The 23,450-nt window shown below is 44.4% G+C and overlaps 1 protein-coding gene across 2 annotated transcripts in view; it reads right to left on the bottom strand.

Annotated features, from left to right (window-relative positions):
* Positions 1–5,811: 5,811 nt before the first annotated feature.
* The window catches only part of LPCAT1 (lysophosphatidylcholine acyltransferase 1), a 67,109-nt gene continuing 49,470 nt past the window's right edge, over positions 5,812–23,450 (bottom strand). The window contains exons 12-15 of one of the 2 annotated variants that reach the window (XM_054984766.1): positions 20,718–20,816; positions 18,152–18,290; positions 14,350–14,610; positions 5,812–6,046 (exon numbers count right to left, since the gene is read on the bottom strand). In XM_054984766.1, the coding sequence (XP_054840741.1) occupies positions 14,435–14,610; positions 18,152–18,290; positions 20,718–20,816 (414 nt within the window). In that variant the 3' untranslated portion in view covers positions 5,812–6,046; positions 14,350–14,434. The remainder of the gene's footprint in view (positions 6,047–14,349; positions 14,611–18,151; positions 18,291–20,717; positions 20,817–23,450) is intronic. The other variant, XM_054984765.1, reaches the window with a different exon arrangement.

Raw genomic sequence — 23,450 nt, 5'->3', positions numbered from 1 at the left:
AGCTCATATTGGGAACAGCTTCTGACTCAAAGCAGGCCTGGTCTTGGGCCTCCTCAGATTTGGAGCCTGGACTAGTGTTAACTTATCCATTTGAGTGCCTGACACGGTTGCCAGGTCCTGCTATCCTCTCAGCGGGAGGATAGGAGCCTGGAACTTACCCTCTCACACGCGCTCTGGCAACAGCACGATGACGTCACTTCCGGAAGTGGCGTCACCATGACAAGCACATGGCGCCATCACTTCTGTAAGTGATGTCGTTGCGCTGGATGTGGGAGCGCTCCTGTGCTCCGATTTGGCTGGTTTGGCACACGGTCCTGAGGTGCGTGCCAGTGGCAGGCACGATCCGGGAGTTTGCCCCCTCCCACCAATCACTCAGCTGGCATGTTAGGGGAGAGGTCAGACTAACTGAGCCCCACATCCCGCACTTATGCATAACCATAGAATAATGGAGGTCTCCAGAAGAACTTGAATGCATTCATTCATACACCTTTTGAAATCTATCCTTACCCCCTTTCTTCTTATAGCCTCACCCATCCAGACATCATCGGTCATCAGATAACATTTTTACACCTATAGTTCCTCGCAGGAAGGCACAATCAAACATTCCTACTTCATTGTCCCACCTCAGAGACAGTTTGCCCTCGCTTTGTCTCCCTCAGAGACAACCATTAAGGCATTGTTTATGAGCAGAAAGTGCAGTTCTGCCTCAGCGCAAGTTTTGAAGCACAGAGGGCTTTTATTTTTCCCAGTTCCTTATTCACAGCAATGTCTAATAGAAGGTTCTGGGTAGGTAAAAGTAAAGGTGCAAATACCGAGTCATTACTTACCCAATGAGGGACATCGCATCACAATGTTTTCTTGGCAGACTTTTTACGGGGTGGTTTGCCATTGCCTTCCCCAGTCATCTACACTTTATCCCCAGGAAGCTGGGTACTCATTTTACCGACCTCGGAAAGATGGACGGCTGAGTCAACCTTGAGCCGGCTACCTGAACCTGACTTCCACCGAGATCGAACTCAGGTCGTGAGCAGAGCTTGGGCTGCAGAACTGCAGCTTACCACTCTGCGCCGTGGGGCTCTTAGAAGGTTCTGGGAGGGAGTCCAAATAGGAGGCCTTAGCTCCAGAACCAGAGACTGGATCAGCACCAGCACATGTCCTCTTGTAGGGGGCAGTCTGTGGAGTTCAGGTCTGTGTGATTTGGGGTGATCCAAAGATTGTTTTGGGGCACAGAGGGCTTTTATTTTCCCCAATTCCTTATTCACCGCAATGTCTAATAGAATGGTCTCCGCGGCAGTCCAAATAGGATGCCTTTGCTCCAACTGACACGTGTCTAATAAAAGGTTCTGGGAGGCAGTCCAAATAGGAGGCCTTGTTTGTTATTTGTTATATATGTGTATTTGTTACTTTGTTATTATGTAAAGGGATATGAATATTGTCTTGTTTAACAGAAATACATGGTGTGTTTAAATATTTCCTTAATAACATACACGAATTATACATTTTTTTTGCTTACTTAGAGCCAAGCTGCAAGTGATGCCTGACAGGAGTTGGACGCGTGTTAGTTTCTCTCAGAGCCAAGCTACAAGTGATGCCTTACACAGATTGGATACTTGTCAGCTTCCCTCAAGTTGTGATGAGAAATGTAGGCATCCTGGTTTTACAGCTTGGCTCTCAATTACAGCTGCAAGACCAGGATGCCTACATTTCCCATCAAAACTTGAGGGAAGCTGACAAGTGTCCAACCTGTGTCAGGCGTCACTTGGAGCTTGGCTCACAATGGTTGATGGGAAGTGTAGGCGTCACTTGTTGCCCCAGCCAGCAGCACGAACTCGCCCAGCATCTGCCTCCACCCCCTCTCCTGGACCCCTGTGGTGTTGGGCTACGGCCCTGGCAGCACAAGCTCACCTCTCACCGCCCCCTGCAGCTGTGGCCATGTCTGGTCCCCATTCCACCGCCACAATTCAGAGGCGGACGCTGAGGGAGCACATGCCTCCCCCAACCTCTCCTGGAGCCATGCGCTGTCGCGTGCAGGCCAGCCACAGCACAAGCTTGCTCCTCACCGCTCCCTGAAGCCATGATCCCGTCCCACTGCCGCACCTCCGAGATGGCCACCGAGGGAGCATGGGAGGCCACGGCTCCAGCAGCACTCTCAGCTCCTTTCAGCCCAGCAGAGCTGCTGGCTTCCAGCGCTCCTCGAGAGGGTGGGGGAGGCAGACGCCAGGCAAGCTTGCTGCCAGCTGGGTGCGAGAGCCAGGAGCTTCTTGTGCTCCCTCAGCAGCCACCTCCAAAATGTGGTGGTGGGACGGGGACCAGGAGGGGGCGTGGCTCCACGGCTGGTGGTGAGGGGTGAGGTTGTGTTGCCAGCCGGGCAGCAGCCCGACACTGCACGGCTCCAGTTGAGGGGTGGAGGCAGACGCTGGGCGAATTCGTGCTGCCGGTCGCAGCAGCTACACGTGACGCCCAGGGCTTTTTTTCAGGGGGAACGGGGTGGGACGGAGTTCCGGAACCTCTTGAAAATACTCGGCAATAGTGCTTGAAAATATTATCTCGAAGAAACCCGCGTGTTTCTTCCTCATTTCCCTCTTGAGAGTTCCGCCACCTCTTTTCCCAGAAAAAAAAACCCTGGTGACGCCTACATTTCCCATCAGCCATTGAGGGAAACTGACACGTGTCCAACTCCTGTCAGGCATCACTTGTAGTTTGGCTCTTAGTTTTCATGGATTGTTTTCTGCATCTTTTTTCCACTATACTTTCTTAGGTCCCGTTTTTCTTCTTCTAGAAAGCAGCCAACTGTGGAAGGATAACAGAAGCAACCATCAGAAAGAAATCCCACTTTGCTGTTAAATGTACAATTTTACTCTCTAGAGCTGGGTGGGTGGGCCTCAAAGTGGCACCTGTGATCACCATGGGCACCCACCAATACCTTTTCAGGTTTCCACCATGTGTTTTTAGAAAGTGGGTGGGGCTTTAACTCAGCAGGGCATCTGATTGACATTTAGGGTTGCCAGGTCTCCTGGACTCACCAGCACGTGTGTGCGCGCCATTTACTCCCTTTACCTTCTTCCCGTGCGCACATGCTGCTTGCCTCCATACAATATCAGTTCCAGAAGTGATGTCATTGTGGAAACCATAGGAATGCTCCTGTACTTTGGACAGGGCCAACTCTTTGAGAATCAACCTATATGGGGTCAAAATCAGCCCCAAGTGGCCTGTGCAATGACATCATTGCACATGCTGGGACTGCATGCACCGTGCTTGTGCCTGGGGTGCCTACTGGTGGCAGACTATCGTCAGGCAGCTTGCAACCTTCTGCTGGTCACCAGGCAATTGGGCAACCCCCCCCCCCGTAGGCTGCTGGGGAGTGCTGCCTTGGGGGGGGCAGATTTTGGGAAGGGGAGCAGCAAGGCTGTGTGATGCCATAGAGCTCACCATTTCCACCAGGGAAACTGATTCCTGTCACCTGGAGTTCAGTTGTCATTCAGGACAACTCCAGGCCCCACTGGGATTATGGGAAGTACCCAAGTACTCACAATTTATCTAAATAATTGATTTCTATTTACTGTGTTTAAACTTTAGGAATTTCTGCATATGCCAGTAACACATAGCATTTTAATCTCTCGTACTAATCAACTACAATTCATTTTCAGTAAAAAAAAACTCATGTCAGGCAAGTAAGTATCTACAACTATGCTGATCATGACTGTCTCCTCCTCTGTGTTTTTGTGATTGTATCTTGCCAATTACTCCCTTTAAATCTTAACAGAATAGTTTACACAAGACTACTCACAGTAGTAGATATATTTCACTTTTAGCTCAAAACTCGAGTTACTTGTTTTTTGTATGATAAATTTGAAGTTGTAACTAGTGTACCACTGACTTAATTCTGTACTGGTAGTATAAAAGCAGGAGCTCCAATCCCCAGCAAGCTTTGTGAAATGTAAGAACATAAGAGAAGCCATGTTGGATCAGGCCAATGGCCCGTCCAGTCCAACTCTCTGTATCACACGGCCAAAAACCAGGTGTCATCAGGAGGTCTGCCAGTGGGGAAGGGACACTAGGAGCCCTCCCACTGATTGCCCCCCCCCCGAAACACCAAGAATACCGAGCATCACTGCCCTAGACAGAGTTCCCCCTATACGTGGCTAATAGCCGCTGATGGACCTCTGCTCCATGTTTATCCAATCCCCTCTTGAAGCAGTCTGTGCTTGAAGCTGCCACCACCCCGAGGCAGTGAATTCCATGTGTTAATCACCCTTTGGGTAAAGAAGTACTTCCTTTTATCTGTTCTAACCCGACTGCTCAGCAATTTCATTGAGTGCCCATGAGTTCTTGTATTGTGAGAAAGGGAGAAAAACACTTTTCTCTACCTTCTCTATCCCATGCATAATCTTGTAAACCTCTATCTCGTCACCCCTCGTCATCGTTTCTCCAAGCTAAAGAGCCCCAAGCGCTTTAACCTTTCTTCACAGGGGAAGCGTTCCATCCCTTTAATCGTTCTAGTTGCCCTTTTCTGCAATTTTTCCAGTGAAACTTTTCTATAGGCTTGAATGAACCTCTATAGTTGGCTACATTAGATCCAGTTTTCTTCTGCCTTAGCTGTCAAACTGTTTTGCACCCAACACGAGATTTCTTTAAAAAAATCACAAATCGTAAAAATATAAACACTCTTTATCTAAAGCCGCACCTGGACTCTAACATAGATTGACAGATACAAGAGAATAGGGCCAGGTTCAGACAGGGGGCTTCCTTGTGTAGGCAAGGGAGACCACAACATTTGCAGAAAAATGTGACCCCCCCTCTTAAAAGTTGAGAGGTTAAATCCCCCACAGAGAGAGGAACGTTCTCTGTGCTCGTGCAGACAAAATAATGGAATTTCACTTTCAGGGTGGTCATGGGGTGAGTGGAAGAGCAGGAGCCACCACTGCCTAAGCCAGGCAAAGAGCTGGAGCTCCCACTGCACATGCCAGGAGGGAAGGAGGGACAGGCAGAGCTGCCAGCCTGCCCTGTGAACAAGGCAGCCATTGGTGGTAACTATATAGATGGGCGGCTGGTGAGTGGTTGGCCCAACAAGAACATACAAAAAGCTGCGATAGCCCCTGCAAATTCCCACTTGCTGTGTGCACACACAGGTGCGTGCATGCACATTTTTCTTTTGTGAATGAACAAATGATGAGGAGTGACATACAAGATTACTCTCAGTACTTGGTACATATCTATTGCTATGATCTGCTAGTTCTTCTGAATTTTCAGTTCTCATTTTTAAAAATCTGGTTTAGCCTTTTTGATGTGGAGCTACAAGAGCTACAGCAGATCATAGTAATCAGTTGGTATGTTATTTCACTATATGCAAAAAGTGGTTACAGATTTTACACAGCCAAAGAAACAACTCTGGTGGTACATCAAGAGAAAACTGCAGGGATAATGGCACCTGGCAGAATGAAGTGCACACTAAACTTTTTCACCTGTGTGAATGCATCTACATTTGCTGTGGTGACGACAGGGAAATGAAGACACTTTTGTGCGGGGAAGTGGCCTCAGTCAAACTTTACTGATAAGCACCCCACTGATTTAGGCCGGGTTGCCATATAAACATATTGAATAGCAGGCTAAAAGTGGAGTGGTGTTATTTTGTAAAACACTACTCTTTGATTTCTTTTGTTAGGATGACCAATGCTGAAATAATAAACAAGCAATTAAGCAATTAAACAGACACTTTGGTTTTAGTGAAAGTCAATGAAGTTGTTGATAAGCAGCTGCAGTGTTTTCTGGAATTCTGTTTTTTTATTTTTTTAATAAAAAATTATTCATGTAAAAAAGTACACAAATATAAACACAATTAGAATTCTGTTGAAACCTTGGATGCCTTTGATAGTTCCTCTTGCAAATTTAGGGCAGAACTTATACTAGCTTTGGCTGTAAATCGTATTTTAAGAAGAATGGTTGGCGTCACAATGTTCATTAAATCTTTCCAAACACTCTGGTCCATTCATATACCCATCATTCCTCCACGATGCACATAGATAATTCCATTTTTTCCCCTGGAAAACTGAGAGAAAAGACTGACTTCAACTCACTCATTGAGATCTGTGGTATGAGTCCAATACATAATCACTGCACTAGCTGTGCCGACATGGACCATGAAGTCAGAAATACAGCTCTTCCCTCTGGGATGTAATGCCTAGGAACTAGACTCCCTCTGTCCTGTCCATCATTAATAAGTAGCATGTCACCCCCAACAGGTTCAGGGGACTGGGAATCTCTTGATACATGTCTTATAGTTGTGGCTCTTGTATTGAAGGATATCAACAAGAAAATATTAAAAAAAATAAAGTTAATCTGAAAGGAAAGTCCCCAAACCTTTTGCTTTTCTCCTCCTTTTAATTTGTCTCCACAATTCCACTTACAATAAGCCAGTCAATAAAGAGGGGGACCCCAAACCGAGCAAAATGAGCAGTAGCACATAACTTAATTCTTGTAAGGAGACCTTTTTTATCATTTTATAAATAAACACCAGTTGTATTGTAAAGAAAATCAGTATGTTTTATAATGGTAAACTAATAGTCATTATTGTTACTTTGTTCCTTGGCTTGGTTCAGTTTATAGCACTTTACAATCAGTAACAAAGACGAGAATTCCACTAACTTAATGGTTACAAAAACAGATTGCTCAAAGTGAGGTATTTCCTTTAGGAAATTAGTGAATATTACTGATATCAGGTACAGAAGGACTGTATAAACTTGAGACAACATACAAAAAAACAACATTCTTTGAGTCAGGTTTCTTATGTATTTCAGGACAGACAATGAAATAAAAATTTCCAGCACTGAAACACAACTATACTCACATTCCAGTCTTAAAACACAATGCCAACATGACATAATTGTTTGGGATGCTGCATCGGTGCAACGGTTGGTATGCTGCCCACCTCCAAAGTGTTTCTTTGCTGGCACAGCAAATTTGGGGACTTGGCTGCCAATCTAGCAGAACTGTTTCTGTTTGAACTGTGGTACTTATGACTTAATTTCCTTAATCAAGGAAAACAACCATCTCCGCCCGTGTACACAACGGAAACTCGACGGAAAGGTACATATGCACCAGAAACAGCATTTGTTCCAGGATTTCTAGCCTCATCAGTTCATTACATCATGTGTAACAGAACTCGAAGATAACAGCATTAGAAACTTGTCCCCAGAGTGTTCGCCTCCTCTTTAAAAACAGAATACTTGGTTCAGCAGCACTAATTGCCATGGAATGTCTCAATGATTTAAGTCTCAATGAAATCTAACTTAGTAGACTGGTCTACCTTCATCAAGTAACAACCGTTCAGAAAATAGGTACAGTCTTCTCAGGAAGTATCATTGGTCCAACTAGAGATTTACGCTGCCTTTTAGGCAGTGAATCACCCTGGGTACAGCAGCAACAAAGTAGTCTCCAATCTGGTTATTTAGAAGATTAATAATTTCTTTCCAAACTGAGTTGCTTATCTTTAAAAAAGTATTAGAAATGTATTAATATTAGACTCTATATAAACAAGCTCCCCAATTTGACCCTGTATTCATAATTTTAAAAAGGTTTAAAATATTTTAAACTAATGGCTCAATGTTTGGAAGCCTCCCCCCCCCACATCTGTATCCATGATGCTTATGGAGATATCAGGGATTACAAAAGATTTAGAAAATGGTCCCACTGCAATGTTCTTGGAGAGAGTTTCAATAAATTGCTGTAATTTGGAAGTTATATGCATAGGCCCACAGATGTAACTGGTTAGTCTTGGTCCTTAAATTGTAAATATCAGTATTTGTTTAAGAGGAGCTAAACACATATTAAGATTCTAATGTATAACAATTATTACTTTAAAGAGATTTTACTCCTTCAAAAAGTAATCTTAGAAAAAAGTAGTCCTAATGTAAACAGAATACGAGAACATTTCACTAACTACATCATTTCGAATGTATCTTATTACTTGTGAAATCCATTTAAGAATATTGTCCATTTTTTAAATTTAGGAATGTTCAAATATAATGCAGGCTTTTAAAAATACTTCTCTCCTTCCAAGTAGTGACTAGATTGATTTTCATAGTACAACACGAGATATGCGGAAAATACAGACACTGAGAGCATTCAAGATTTTTACAGTAGCTGTCTCACCATCTGAAGCACACATTGGGTTTTAACATATGCCCTTTTCACAATCCTAGATTGAGCACTGACTTTGCAAAACTAGCTATTTTCAGTTTCTAGCATCATGTCAACATGAAATTGCTAGCTTCAATTCTGGCCTCACTTTTCCTTCTCCTGCTTTTAGAAACATTAAGTAATGGTTGAGATGCAGATGCTTATTCTAAATGCACCAAAAGACTTAGGTATATTCAGCGAGATTTCTGAGTTTTTCTCTTCAGATAGCACACTTCCTCCCCATCACAAACCCTTTCAGTTTTAAAAGCAATCTGTCATATGGCAGGGAGCAGGGTTGTGACTGGTGGGGTTCAGAATTAGTCATGAGGCTCTTTCGATCCTGACCATAATTTCTACGGATAATTGAAACCCGTGCTAATAATATTAACTCTGCAGAAGTATTTCTCATTTTCTGAAAAGACAAGTGTCTGCAGAAAAGGAGGTAGTAGCATGTCTTGGAATCAAAACTAAATGTGGGAAACTACAGTCAAGATGGCGACATCTGTCTTGCAACCCATGCACACCATTATGATAGTGGAGATCAGCACTCTAGGTTGCTCTCGGTCACCTTCAGCTTTTTGTTGTGATTCAGTTGAGAGGCTCTGGAAGGGAAAATGGCTGGCACATGTAACGACAAAAGCACTGGATGACACATAGCCTGAGCTTTGGAAACAAAGAGTAGAAACAAATGAGGAGCGTCCATATGACAGACACTGAAAAGTTTCATGTGGCGGCTGAAACCGCATGAAGATTCTCTGGTTGTACAGGAAGCCCAGTGTTAAAATACTCTCTAGGAATTCTGAGGGTCAGCAAAGGGCTTGGTGGAGCAGAATACCAGGCACCTACAGTCTTCCCTCAAATGCTTCCTGTCTTGCAAATTTTTTTTGGGGGGGGGGGAGATTTCACTTACATCAAGGTGGTTTATGACTATCTGACCAAGAAGCTACAGGCATTCTGACGACTGAAAATGAGAAACTTTACTTCATGATAGAAGCTGAAATGATTCCAGAAGAAAAAATTGCTGGCTTCAATGCGGAAAATATACAAGCAACAGTGCTAAAAAAATGGCACGGGGGTCAGTTAAACCACCCTCTCCTGTGGCCCCAATCCTAATCCTTCCTCTGCGTGCTACCAGTTGAGCAAGTACAAACAACTCATTAAAAATCACTGACATTCCAACATCTTGGCTGGTTTTGCACCCTGAAACGCTCTACATTCAGAAGCTGTTTGCTGAAAAGAACAACTGTATCCCAACACAGAGTTTACTTTAACTTAATTATGGATGGAGAGAGAGAGAGAGAGAGAGAGAGCTAACGAGAACAATTCTTTTTGAGTGCAATCATTTTTTCTGTATAACCAGCTAACATATTTGAACTTTTTTTTCCTTATCAAAAGATGGGAAGAAAAGTACATGACAAGGCTGCAATCCTAGGCACACTTAGCAGGGAGTAAGTCCCACTGAATTCAGTGGGATTTACTTCTGAGTACAGATGTTTAGGATTGCATGGTAAGGGAAGCTAGCAGGCAATATGGGGAAAGAGGAAAAATGAGATAAAATGTGTTAGTGAAGAACCACCAACGTTATTCTTCAGTTTAATAACAATTTGCTGTAATCAGTGCATCACATTAGAAAACAATATCCACCCTTCAACCTTGGTTAAAATCACTCTAAGCATGATCTACACAAAGGATTATTATCATGACATATCATGATATATACCTAAATTTGGCAATGTGGGTAATTTAGGAAGATAAGCATCATTCTAGGGCTAATTCCATAGGCAACCTACTGAATATAGCCTTCATCAGCAGTTACCTTAGCCTATCCTACCCATATAATTTTCAAATAAAATGTTTGTCATCTACTTTGGATTCTACATGGACTCCATTTGTGAAAATTCCAAAGGCATTCCCAGGAAGAAGGTTTTTTTTTAAAATAACATTGCCTTCTTTTCCACACGGCTTGCAAAATCGACATTAAAACTATTGAATCTAAGCAACTCTCAAAGATAATCAATATCAAAATATCTGTAAATTTGAAATGGTAGCACAAAGACCCAAACCCTGTTACTATATGTAAAAATCCTTACGAGTTGGAAAGCTATGGAAATATTTTTTACACTAAAATTCATTTAGATGACGCCGGAAGTATAAAAATGCTATGGGACTTTCCTACCCCAAAAGACAATTCTATCCCAACAAACAAGATGAAATGTATCAAAAGCTATTCCCACTAACAGCCAAAGGACTGGCGTGATCATAACAGCTTTTATTCTGTTTATTCTGAGATGCTGTTTATTCTTTGGTCCCAGTCTTGATCGACACCATCCCAACTAGCTTCAGCAAGACTATTTGCACAAATATTCAGTTTTAGGGACAGGTTCTGCTATTTTTATCCACAGGAACTAGGACAGAAGTATCCAAGCAGAACAGACAAGAAAACAGGCAGTTTGATCCCCATTAAGAATGTCGTTTTTGTTTTTCTACACTGTGCCATGAAGTAGGCAACTGATCAGGTCAAGTCACCTAAGGCAAGTGGCTGCTCAGAGCCCACAGGAACGGTTTTGCCTCTGGAGTGTCTCATACTGCATGTGGGAAGGAACGGCAGGTCACACCGAGTGAAGGTAGAACAATTATATGTTTAGAATGACTACTTGGACCAGATAGTGAAGACAATGGAAAATATGGAGGTGGGAGTTAATAAGCCATTAATTGATATAAAATTGTAAAACTGAGTTGGGGTGAACATCAGTTCTCATGAAGGTTTTATTAGATAATAATTCAATTACCTTGAATTCGACTGAAGAAATGATTTCAAAACCACAGAAACAAGGGAGTAGGGAAGAATTATCTGAGCAATGTTTAAAACTGCTCAGAATCATGCGCTTTCAACTGGATTTTAGAAGAGAGATTTATAAATTATATGCATCTAGGTGCAGACCTCTTTTAATGTGTACAGTAGGTATTATTAAAGCCAGTAAATGGGTATTTAAAAGCTGGTGGAAAATGGCATTTCATACTATACCTGTAAAATACCTCATAATAAATTATGACCTATTTTTACTGTAAAATAGGACAACTAGGGGGCAAACATATTTCAGAGCAGAGTTTAGTAAACTTGGATCCATGGACCCCTGGAGTCTGGAAGTCCTTTGCAAGGACAGAGAAGGCAAGCCTCCCTCACACCCATCTGCCCACTGTGAAAACTGAGCCCCTTCAGTCTTCTAGCAATGAGGGGCGGGGATTCTCTGCCTTGGGGAAGGGGACAGAAACAACCCAAAGAGCGGAAGCTCATAGAGCTGCCACCTCCCACAGTGGTCTAGCTTCCAGATCCTCTCAGAGTACTATCCAGAAAACGTTCTGACTGGTTGCTGGGATCCAATAACCCTACCTTAGGGACTCTGACGGAGCAATACCAAGCAGGTACAGTTCCAATCATTACTGTAGTTGCTTAAAGAATAAAACTGAACTGGTTTTTACACTATTTTCCAATGAAAAGTATTTTACCTTAGAGATGGAGAAATGCCATTCACAGATTATAGCCAACTGTGGTTTTCAACTCTAGAAAGTCAGGTTATGCATAATGCATTGTTGATCCATATCTATTTCTTTTAGTAACTCTGAAAGTTTTACCATTCTACCTCTGTTTTGACAGCTTCAGGCTAGAAGTTAACCAATTATTGCCTCTGGCTCAAAATACCTTCCTATCAAGAGGTAAGATTGATGAGAACTTTTAAATTGTGTGGCCCTTCAGAATCAGCAACTAGGGATATGCACTTCGGGATTCCGATTTGGGTTAAATACTTGAATTGGGCCCAATTCGGGAAGATTTGGTATTCCTGAATCGGGGCCAGCATGCTGACCCTGATTCGGAAATACCAAAGCAGAGCAACCCAAAGCGATTAGGGTTGCTTTGGGTTTACTGGGAGCACTTTGCTGGCCTGTTTGCATTTGTGACTCACTACAACCTCCTCCTTCCCCCTCCCATCTGGTAAAAAAAAGCAGGAAGCTTGAAAGCAGCACTTTCCTAGCTGTTTGCAAAGTAGCTTTCAAACAGCAAGAAAAGTGCTGCTGTCAGAGATTCCCGCCTTATTTTCTGAATGGCAGGGTAGTTAAGGAGGGATAGTAGTACAAGGGGGAGGAGGGAGGGAGATCAGAGAAGGGAGGGGGGAGTTAGGAGTGTCCAATCCTACTGTTGCATCCTCCTTCCAGCCAATGGATTCTCTGGAAAGAGATGCTGCAGGGGATATAAAATGGAGGCTTGCCTTTTGGCCAGCCTACATTTTTCCTTGGCCTACAGAGAGACATTGAGAGACTTTCCCTGCTGGATAGACTCTGTCTCCATGCTGAGTGTCACAGTTTCAGCCTGAAGCCACTGTTGGGGAGGGGCAGTCCCTCTTTTAATAATTTAATATTGATGTAATGAATGTTAATGTAACATTAATGGCTGCTGTTACCATAAATCTAATAAATTAATTTAAATTGAATTTTTATTGGTGTGAATCTCTGATGTGGTTGGTCCTCATAGGAAACAACAGAAAGTGGCACTGGCTGGCCAGCCTGCTCTGGGGGTTTCTGGAGTTGACCTGACAGTCCATTTACATACAATACAAACATTTTACTTCCTGAAGCTCTCACCATATTGTTTTGAGGACATCAGGAGACAGCCTCCACACAGCATCTGTCGCTTGCTGTGCACTCTGACAGGAACTTGTCCAGTGCATGCAAATGCTGGTGAAAAACGGGGGTGGGGTGGGATTGGGGGAGGGGGGTCTGTGAAAATTTTTAAATTGGGTCCTCAGCTTGCTGAAGTTTAAGAACCCAAGTAATTACATGGCAGGATGCAGTACAAACCCACACACAGTTAGGACTGGCTGGGAGTTCTTTCTAAAATCTGTAACTTGTGATCTCTGTGGACTAGGAAGGTATATTTTGGATTGATTATAGTTCCAATCATTTATTTTATGCCTGTTCTGTTTATGTTGTGCAACACTTCATTTTTGTGCAAAAAGTCAGGTTCAACGAAGCTTCCTTAAAATGCACCTTTTAAAAATTATCCTTCTCTAAACACCACATTGGAACAGTTACAGGAAGAGAGGAAACTACCAAGAACTCTGTGTATTCAGTGATCACATCCAGAAGAGCAGAAATTAAGAGTTTACTACAGAATTTAGTATCTTGTCAATTTTAGGTTCCATTTTTTAAAAATGTTTCTAGCCCTTAGGGCCATGAAGATAAGCTCAAAAGTAAGGCCCAAATTACATGCTACTTTTAACACATTATCACCACCGGGACTGGCAGCTGCAAGTTCCCCACTGGGAGCACATGAAAAATGTAACATAGTTTGGGCCTAACTCAATCTCTTTTTTTGGGCTAACCCAGCTTTGTAGTTGCCAAGGACACTGCTTCTAAGTTCTGCATAGTACTAGGCCCTTCTCAAGAAGAATAATGGAAAATATGCAAAAGCATGCTTCAGACACATCTTGGATTTCTGCTTTTCTTAGTGCAGAATTAGGGTTAGCCATGTGCAGATTTTAATAATTTTATATAGAATACACACAACCCTTGGAACAGAAACTCTCATTCCCCTTTTGATATTACCATGGACTGAAAGACAAGTCATCTTACAAGGAAAATAATAACAATTTCTTAGTTAAAAATATTTTTTTTGCATATTTTCCCTTGAACTATTTACTGAAATGAAAACAAAAAGGGCAAATTGAGCTTGCCTTGCTCAGAAGACTGGAGCCAACAGTCAACAGACCTGTCTTCGTGTGATTAAGGAAAGCAGAATTTGACCCCCAAACAATTCCCTAAATAGGGATAACACTAATCACCGAAGTGCACTTGACACCATAGGAGCTACAGTATTTTTTATACATGCACACTTTGTAGGACACTTTGTACATGGAACTAAACAATGGAATATAAATAAGTGAGCATCAGTTTTAAGTACACAAATAATAAAGTTCATTTACATTCTTTACTTTCCAAGATGCTGATGGAAAAACAAGATCTTCCCAATAGGAAGTCTGAAGATACTAATACAGTAAAATCTTCATCCTCTCTCTCTCCCCCCGCCCCAGCCACACCCACACCCGCACTCTCTCATACTACCACTCCACACCCACACCCAGACACACACTCTCTTTCACACATACATTTCACACATACTTTAGGTTATATAGTTGTGAGACTATGAAAGGTCCAAGACAGGACATACTCCTCTCCCCAGAAGAGGATGGCGGGACTGTTAGTATCAATTCAGCTTCTTCTGCAGCGGATTTCGTCTGTCTTCAATGATTTCTGGGCTGAAGTCTGTACAGAAACCATTTGGAGCAGGATTCTTCAAATAACTTTCTGCTTCCATCTGATCAGGATATAAATACTCTTCAGCAAAGTTTGGATATACTTCCGCAAACCTGTGAAAATCATCTAGACACAGATAAAAAAGAAAACTTACACTTCAAGTATATTAAAATTACCAACACTTTACTGACAATGACATTTTACTCTCTCTTTTGTGTACGATTTTTCTATGTAGTCCATGTCAATAATGCTACTATGCAGAATACAAGCTGGAGACTCATTAAAAGAATTTGTGTTGAAGGGAGCTATAAACAACTGGAAATTTTCTGACCTAAATCTGCCTAGGACAACGTATGAAGGATTTGACCAGTCCACCCCCCCTTGTTTTCTTCCAGTAACTGACCCTTCAACATTCAGAAGGTATCAAGCATGCTCAGTTCTCATCAGGCCTTCTTGGTGTTTAAGTATTTCTATAAAATGTGCATATTGCTTTTCTAGTCTTATTCATCAAATACATGAACACAAAATAAAAGCAATTTTCTGCATCCTTTTTAGTATGCAGAAACTCCTACCATGCCAGTGGTCCCATTTTACTGCCTCAATGATAGGCAGTAAACCTATTAAAGGGAATGGGATTACTCAATACACAGTAGTTTTCAACCTTCAGAGAATGCACTCTTTTGTATACAGAGAAACACTTGAGCATCTGCAATGAAATTCTTGTGCACTGGATAAAATGTGGGAACATAATCTAGGCTGAATTTTAGCTTGACACAGAGCATTGGCCAGGCCTTTTATACTTTATCTCCCCCCCTCCCCCAAAAGTGAACTGAAGACAGAAAATAGTTTTTAAGAGAAGGAAAGGTTATCTGAGAGGTTTCACTTCTGGTGCATACATTTCTTGCATCCCACTGTCTCTTCTGGTTAAACAGATTATTAAACAGGAGAACTTAAACAGCTTCTTCAGAGCCAAAACTGGAGTAACGATTCACCATAAGCAGTAATCTTTTCCAAACATCCTTCTATTATATGAAATTGCTATTTTCTGGAGAATGCATCTTACAGCCCAACCCTGAAAGTGCAGACTGCAGGGGAAAGTTGAAAATGGTGAATAAACTGCCATTCAGAAAGGTTCATCTATCATAACTGGATTCTCAACAAGGTACCTCAAAGTCTTCCAACCAGCCCCAGGGTTCCTCAGAACATAATTTGAAAGCTTTTGTTCTACCTAATTCAAGTGAGTCAAATATAGAAAGAATGGTGATGATTAAGTTCTGTAAAGAAATGCTGATAATAGAAGTGGGTTCTCTACGGGAAGTTTGCATAATGAAAAGTTCTCCTGTGTTTTAAATAACGGGAATGTGTACCATGCATCTTATTCTCAGATAGGAGGGCATTCTAGATCCTTCCTGACTGCCCTTCCCATCAGAGTTAGGGCCAGTGGTAACGCCTCCTCCAGTAAGGCGCTCCCACTCACAAGCTGCTTTTCAAGAACATGAACACTCTCCTCTATGTATAGAAAACACTTAAAAAAAGAAAATGAGCGTAATGCCCACCAGGTGGAAACGTTAATAATGCCCAGAAAAAAAAGATCTGGCATAGAAACGGAAATGGAAGGATCTGATTCCACTACCATGCAGAGGAACCGATAAATACCACCTGAAAGTGGTACCAGTGGACTCAAGGACTTCTTGGCTCAGCCAGGAATAGAAATTCGTGGTAAGAATTGCAGTTCTTCCCCAGCAGAGGCGGGAGTGCATTATAGATCTTAAAGGATATGAGAAAGGAATCTTCTCAGGAAGGTCTTCAGGTGAGTAAGTGTGTTCTGATGGTAACACCATCTCCTGCAGGACCCTCCTCCCAAAGGCCACCTCTGTAGATAAGCATGCACGAATTTTGCAACACTTTGCAACTCAGGTACCCCCATGACAGCTCGGCAGGTAGATTTCGCCCACAGTATCCTCTCGCTACTCTTGCAGCCTATGAAATAACAAGGACTGCAGACATGAAAGATGGGTTGATCTTCAGTACTGCCAGTATGAAAACGCAAAGGTTAGGGCTGGAAGGCAATGCTCAATACCCACCACGATGAAGAATATTTTTAGAGTTAATTTCTTCAGGAGAACGTTAGCCATGGATTCAAATGGGTGTCCCCCTTAAAGCAGTAAGAATCCAGTTTACATTCCTATCAAGAAAACTCTGATTTGAGAACGGCAACACCGTTCAAAAATCTAGATATGAGGGTAAAGCTAACAAAGAGCCTTTTCCTTTGCACTGCCGGATGCCAGCTGCTGCTTCAGTGCACTTGCACTACGGTCTCTTGATAAAAAAAAATACCCTTCTTGGAGAAACCCCAGAAAAAGTGTCCTTGCACTGCAGAGAACTTCCGGTCTTAGCATGCCAATCAAGAAATGTCTTCCAGTTGACCCAGTATTTGTGGAGGAATGGCCTAGGTGCCAGTAGTGTACAGACCCTGCTGGCTAGGTCTTGGCCGTTGCCGCTCTGCTTTCAGGCCTCTAGATGGACTTGGATCCTAAAACCTTGCTTCCACTCATAATGCACCTCGCCTGTTGCAGGGGCAGTTCCCACTGCAGAACGTGTTCCTCCAGCACTTCGCAAGACCAGTGTCTTTCAAGAACTGGAACCTGACTAGCATCTGGACAATAATCTGTACAGTGGAGGACCATGCCCACAACAGACAAGGCACAACACAAGCAGAAGCAAGTGTGTGTGTGTATGTGGGGGGGGGAATGAATGGTCCTGTTCATAAGATGACAGGCTCTCGTGGCCACCACAAGGACTTAGAATTAGGTGCATCCCCTGGGAGTTCGGTACTTCTTCTCAGGTGCGCGTGGGCCTGATCTGGATTGGGACTGCAGGGTATTTGGAGGAGGGCCATCAGCCCTTCCCCCTGCTGCCCTGTCACTTTTCCTCATCTGAAAGGTCCCCGGAGGCTGCTATTTTCTCTGCTGGGAAGCTAACTTATACCCTTCGTTACACACAACTTTCATTGAATAAACAGTGATTCCCCTGGGCTATTCCATGTCAGGAAAATGGGGTGTGTGTGGGCTGAAGGTAAGCCACCAGTATTATTTATATATTTAACACATTTCAGAGTCACCTTTCCACCTAACTTAGGGTTTAAGGCAGCTAAAAATAAAAACACATAATCACATGAATGAGAAGGTGGGTCAGTGAGGAAACATCAAACAAAACAGGAAAGTCATCACCTGCCAGAGGAAGATGACAGAAGGAGACAGATGAATCTGTGCCATGACTGAGAAGGCCCCTTTTCTTAGCCTGCCTGCCACCCATCTAGACCCAGGTGGCAGGGGCACCTGAAGCAGGGTCTCTGAAGATGATTGCAGTGGTTTGGTAGGTCCATACAGGAGAACGTACTCCCTAAAGTATGCTGGCCCCAAACCATATAAGGCATTAAAGCCTTCTAATCAAGCTCCGCCTATAGCCATTCTGGAAAGCATGATACAGTATTATTCATACGCCTGAAGGCACTCTCTAAAGAACGGAAAGAACAGTGCTGAAAACTTGTGCCCTACATCTTCAATACTAGCTACTGAACCCCGGGGCAGCTCCTTCTGGCATACCTGATTCCTAGAGGGAAGTTCTCCTTTGTCTATGATTTTTCAGAACCATTTCCTAAACTTACCATATGTAATTGTCCCCCTTTCTTCTTTGTCTATAGCTCTAAAAAGGTTTGATACATTAAGTTCTGATACACCCATGGCAGTCTTTAGAATACAAGTTAAATCTTCTTCTGTTAGCATTCCCGCTTCTGACTGATACATCTGTGAACAAGAATAAGATATATTTTGCTCCATTGAAGCAACAAATTTACACTAATTTGATTAACTATATTTTATTTATTTTATTTTACAGATGTCAGCTGAAGATTTCGATGGTTATTTTGAACTGATTATAATAAGTAAGAGTTCATTTGTTTACCACTCTTCTGGACAGATTAGTATCCATCCAGAGCTGTGAACAAAGTCAGTGTTATTATCCTCACAATACAGCTGGGGAGCTGGGGCTGAGGGCAGTGGCTTGCCAAATGCTACCGGGTGAGTTTGTGGCAGTAGTGGTATTTGAACCAGCGAAGTGCTGCATTGCAGCTCAGTTACTTAACTACTATGCCACACCAATTTGTGAAAACTCATCTCTCCAACAGCACACAAGCCCTCCAGCCACAAGCCCTGTGTGAGTTACTCACACTCCCTCAACCAGACAGACTTTCCACTTCCTTGACAGCTTCAACATGACACACATTACACCTTTCTTTTCCCTTTAGCATTTAGAGCATTGAATTTATCACTGATTAAAACAGCCCACCTTACTCCCACACTGATGTGGGGCCCACTTTGTGAATTAAAATACAACTTCAGAATGTACCATTATTTTAAAAAGATGTACCCTCCTTCATCTGCACCTAGTGTTTAGGATGATGATAAATGAAAAAGGCACAATACAAAATCCAACCACAACAAAAGATACCAATCAAAACCCCTTTCAGTATCTGTTGAAGGAGACTGACATACATTAACAGCTTGATGAATAAAGGGATTTTCACTGGCTGCCTAACTTCCAGCACGATGGCAGCCTGATGGGCCTCCCTCAGAAGCCTATTCCACTGCAGCGATACCCCTCTAGCCAAGGTGCCCAGAACCCGAGTGAATTTGAGCGAGGCCTTCCCAAGAAGAGTGAGGAGGAGGTGCCCTGCTGATCTTCTGGGCCCAAGGCATTTACAGCTTTTTAGGATTTGATTACTCAGTGTGTAACGGCTTACAGCTGAACGTGGGAAATGACTATTGATATAATCTGAATTTGAGATAATATGAACATATTTCTCTCTGTGTTGGCATTTTCCTAAGCATTTCATGCTGCGCTCATTAAGTGACATGCAGGGATCTGTGAACTGTGTCTTGTTTTCTAATTTGCTTGCCTAGATAGTATTTTGCATTAAAAGGGTACAAAAGATGCTGCAGCTCGTAGGCAAAACTGTTAATGCACAAATGTGGCTGCACTCGAGTGGAATCATGCTCAGTCACTCACCAGGGCCGATTCCAGATGACTAACCTTAAGGCGTTTCATGCCGCCCTCTTCCGGATCGCGACGGGGAAAATGCGAAATATCGCATTTCCTCGCGCAAAACTCGCGCGAGGAAACGCGGTATTTCGCATTTCCCCCGTCGCGATCCGGAAGAGGGCGGCATGAAACGCCTTAAGGTTAGTCATCTGGAATCGGCCCTGATCCGCTCACGTTCTGCTGGCTGCATGAGCAGGGAGCCAATTGTTCAGCAGGCATCTTGGATGCATCTAACTAAATGTGGATTAATCTTCTTAGCCTATTTACAGGGATTTCTTGCACGATTATACTATTTTCTTATTTATTTACTTCTTTCATTTATACTCATTCCTTTCTCCTCAATGAAGACCCATAGTTCTCTCCTCTATTTTATCCTTGCAACATCCCTATGAAATAGGCTGGGCTAAGAGTGCATGACTGGCTCTTGCGGCTGCTACCACCACTGATGTTTAAAAGGAACATAGTAAAAAAAAAAGTTCTACGGTTTTTAAGTTGAGACTTACTAGTAAAATGTCTGGACGCCTTTGGTATTTGCCCATGAACCCCACTAATTTTGCCATCAGTTCTTAAATAGATACCACAGACTGTGCAGGTGTAAAAATGCAGCATAATCTAGCAGACATCACTCATCCAAAGGTTATATGCCACTGCACAGGTGCAGAGGGGACAAAGGCAAGTGATTCTGTGCTTTTACCTAAGTAGTTTAATGACCCAGTTGTGACCGGGGTGGGGTGATCTATACCTCTTCACTAGTAAGTGAGGTGACTTAGTCCTTGCAAAAGCAGCTGCAACTACCTGGCCCGGGAACGCGAGTGGCTACTGTGCAGGCATAAAACTGCTCAGCATGGTGCTATGCTCGAAACAAACTCTGCCAGGGAATAGAGTTGATCCAATTAGGAGCTGTCACTGAGGTTTGAGCAGAGAAAAATCACCTGGTGATTGTGTTGAAGTTCACAGCATGCCTTGCTGAGTAGGATAAATTGTACAGAAGTTGTAAAGTTAGTAACGTCTTCAAATTAACTGTCACGTACAGGCAGATATTATGGTGTTGAGTCTGGTAGCAACTTGCCTATTTTCCATGTGTAGCTTTGAAAAAGCCTTTAATGAGGCATTTTAATAAAACTGCTACTTGCCTTAAAAGCCAACTGTATGGTCTGCAAGGTTTTGGATGGTCGACAGACTACTGACAAAGCAGTTACATATTCTCGCAAGTCAATCAGGCCATTTTCCTTCTGCAACAGGAAAAGGATCAAAGGAATATTACTAATTCCACAGAAAGTAGCAGCAGGTAAAAAAATAATGCTGTAAAGTTCATAAACGTTTGCAAATGCAGATTCCCAAAGACTCTGATTAACAGCTCAATCCTACGGGGTGGTGGTGGTGGGAAGCGCACAGGGAGCAAACAAAGGCTTGTGGCCTGAGGCACGCTACTGAAGCTAGGCTGCTGCTGGTGGGCGTGTTTGGCAGCCAGGTGGGGGCGTAAGTGTGGTGCAAGTTCCCACACCAGCACTGGAGGGGGTGGGCCACGAGTTAGTCGGCTTCCAAAGCTGCTCCAGGCCCAGGAACGCCCCCGACACCAGCGGAAAGTTACGCCACAAAAAAGGAGAAATAACCCATAGGCGCCCATTCGACGGGAAAACCCAGGCCCCTCTCCTGGTGCTCAGTCCCACCCACACAGCCCAAATGGGGCATAGGATAGCAACTACTGTGGGGACCAATCCACGTGTGCTTCCGGGGTGGGTGAGTCCCCCTCCCCGTGCCCAATCACCTGCCCACACACCCCACAAAATCTTCAGCTGCGACGCTCATTAGCTCAGGTGAGTGGGTGGCGGCTGGAGGCTCTGCTGGTCAACCCCCTGCCGTGGGGACTTTGTGCATGAGGCAGGAGAGTGGGTACTCATGGTGGCAAGTCAGGAGTGCACTGGGGGGGACTCAGCATAAATTTGCGAGAACTTTGCACTCGCTCAAGGGAAGAAGGGCAAAGTCCAGAGTGTCTGACTAACTAACAGGAACCACCCAAGTACCCTTGCAGGTTATCTGACTCTGGAGTCCCTGCTCGGGAAGGAGTGAGGGAGCACTGACAGGTAAGAAGAAGCTGGGGCGGTGGCTAACCCGGCTTGCTGATTTGTGCCAGCTGCCCTTCTCACTGGAACTCTCCTGACTGCCAGCCTCTGCAGGTGAGGCTCGATGGGGGAGGCGTAGCGACAGTGCTTGCCTGCCACAGAGGCAACTGCCCAGAAAACTAGTCTTGAAATAGCCATGGGGTGGGGGTGGGGGTGGGGAGACACCTGCCTGCTACCCATTTGGGGGCTCTGTAAGACTCTCTCAGCCAGGGCCCCTCCTGGCAGAGGAGGAAGTGCGGTCGTGGGGTGGGGTGACTGGGGGTTCGGAACTCCTTGTTGCTGGAGGGTGCTCAGCCTCTTGACTTTCTTCCGCACAGGTGAAGAACATCCTGATGCAAAGCGCTGTCTTGCCAAAGGGTTATGCATCATGTGTTCATAAGCTGCACCTGTGGAGCTGCAGCCAGAGCACTCAACCATGGACACCCGCCCAGAACGTTGCAGATTGGGCTCGGCCTTGCTCGTGGACTGGTCTGGGTCACGTGCAAAACATGTCTCTGTTTCCCTTGCAGGCAGGTCACAACCTGTGCAGGAGAGGAAGGAGGATGGCTGTCCCAACCCCCCCTAAACCTCCACAAGTGCAATTCAGGTCCAGCCCAGAGAGCAGTTTCCCAGGGCAGCCCACATCTCAGCCACGCCCCTGCGAGGCTGGACGAAGGATGGGTTTTGCAGCTCGGAATGCTTCACAAAATGCCTTTTCTCCCTGTCCAGCAGAGTGACCTTGGCAGGAAAGATGTCTAGACAACCTCTCCACCATTTCAAGTTTAATAAAATGTGTATTGAAAAATAAACTGCCTGTCTGCTTGCTCGCTTCCCTGCCATTGACAGAAACCCTGCCCCAACTCCCAGTTGGGATGTCTTTTCACACATCCCCGCAAATGTTTCCTTGCTCCAGGGTGGGATGGATGGGGTGGGCTCTGCTGCCAGAAGGAGCAGGTGTCAATGGGTGCCCCATCCTGCTTCCCTGTCCCCTCCCCGCATTGTAGCTTCAGGCAGTGAAGAGGGAGTTGAAGTGAATCCATGAATGTTTGGTGGGACGGGGAGGGGGCGCTCCACTGCAGACTTCCATTCTCTGACAGACTGAGCTGTTGGCATCTGATAAGCCAGCCAGACGATCGCTGCATGCGGGGAAGGAGGACATTGCTGCCAGAAGCAACATCTTGGGATCTCCCCAGCGCCTCCTCTGGGGGGACGGACCACCCTTCTTTTCACTGTTTGTGAAGGCAGGGAGAGACTTGGGAAATCTGGAGCAGGGATGGGGGGAATGGTGGCCCATGGAGCAGTCTCTCTGCTCCTGCAGGCTGTCGGTCCACTCTGGGGGGCAATGCCCTAGGACCAGAGAATGGCTCTCGAGGTCCAACCCACTTTCTCCTTGCAACTTTGTGATGCAGTGATGTGCTCAAATGGAGGGGGGAAACTGTTTCTTGCAGTGGCGGCGGTGGGATTTGCAGGCGCACCAAGCTGCAGCCACAGGCCTGACCTTCATTGGAAATGGGGGGGTTGGACGGGTGAGACGGTGGGTGCTCGATCTGCACCTTCAGTGTTACCTCTACCCACCCTCCGCAGCCTGCTCCCTGATGGGGGAGTGTTGGTGGGCAACGGGGAACAAGGCCTTCCCATTGGCTCGTTGGGTGGTTCAGGCTGTACTAATGTGCTATGGGGAGCGGTGTGGCCATTGGCTGGTGTCGGTGAGGTTGCCAGGGGAATGGTGGACGGATGCTCTTGGCAGCGGCCGCAACTCGCCTC

Source organism: Eublepharis macularius, chromosome 7 (genome assembly GCF_028583425.1).
Source record: "Eublepharis macularius isolate TG4126 chromosome 7, MPM_Emac_v1.0, whole genome shotgun sequence".
NCBI lineage: Eukaryota > Metazoa > Chordata > Lepidosauria > Squamata > Eublepharidae > Eublepharis > Eublepharis macularius.
Note: the sequence above shows the minus strand (reverse complement) of the source record. Positions and strands in the feature narration are given on the sequence as shown.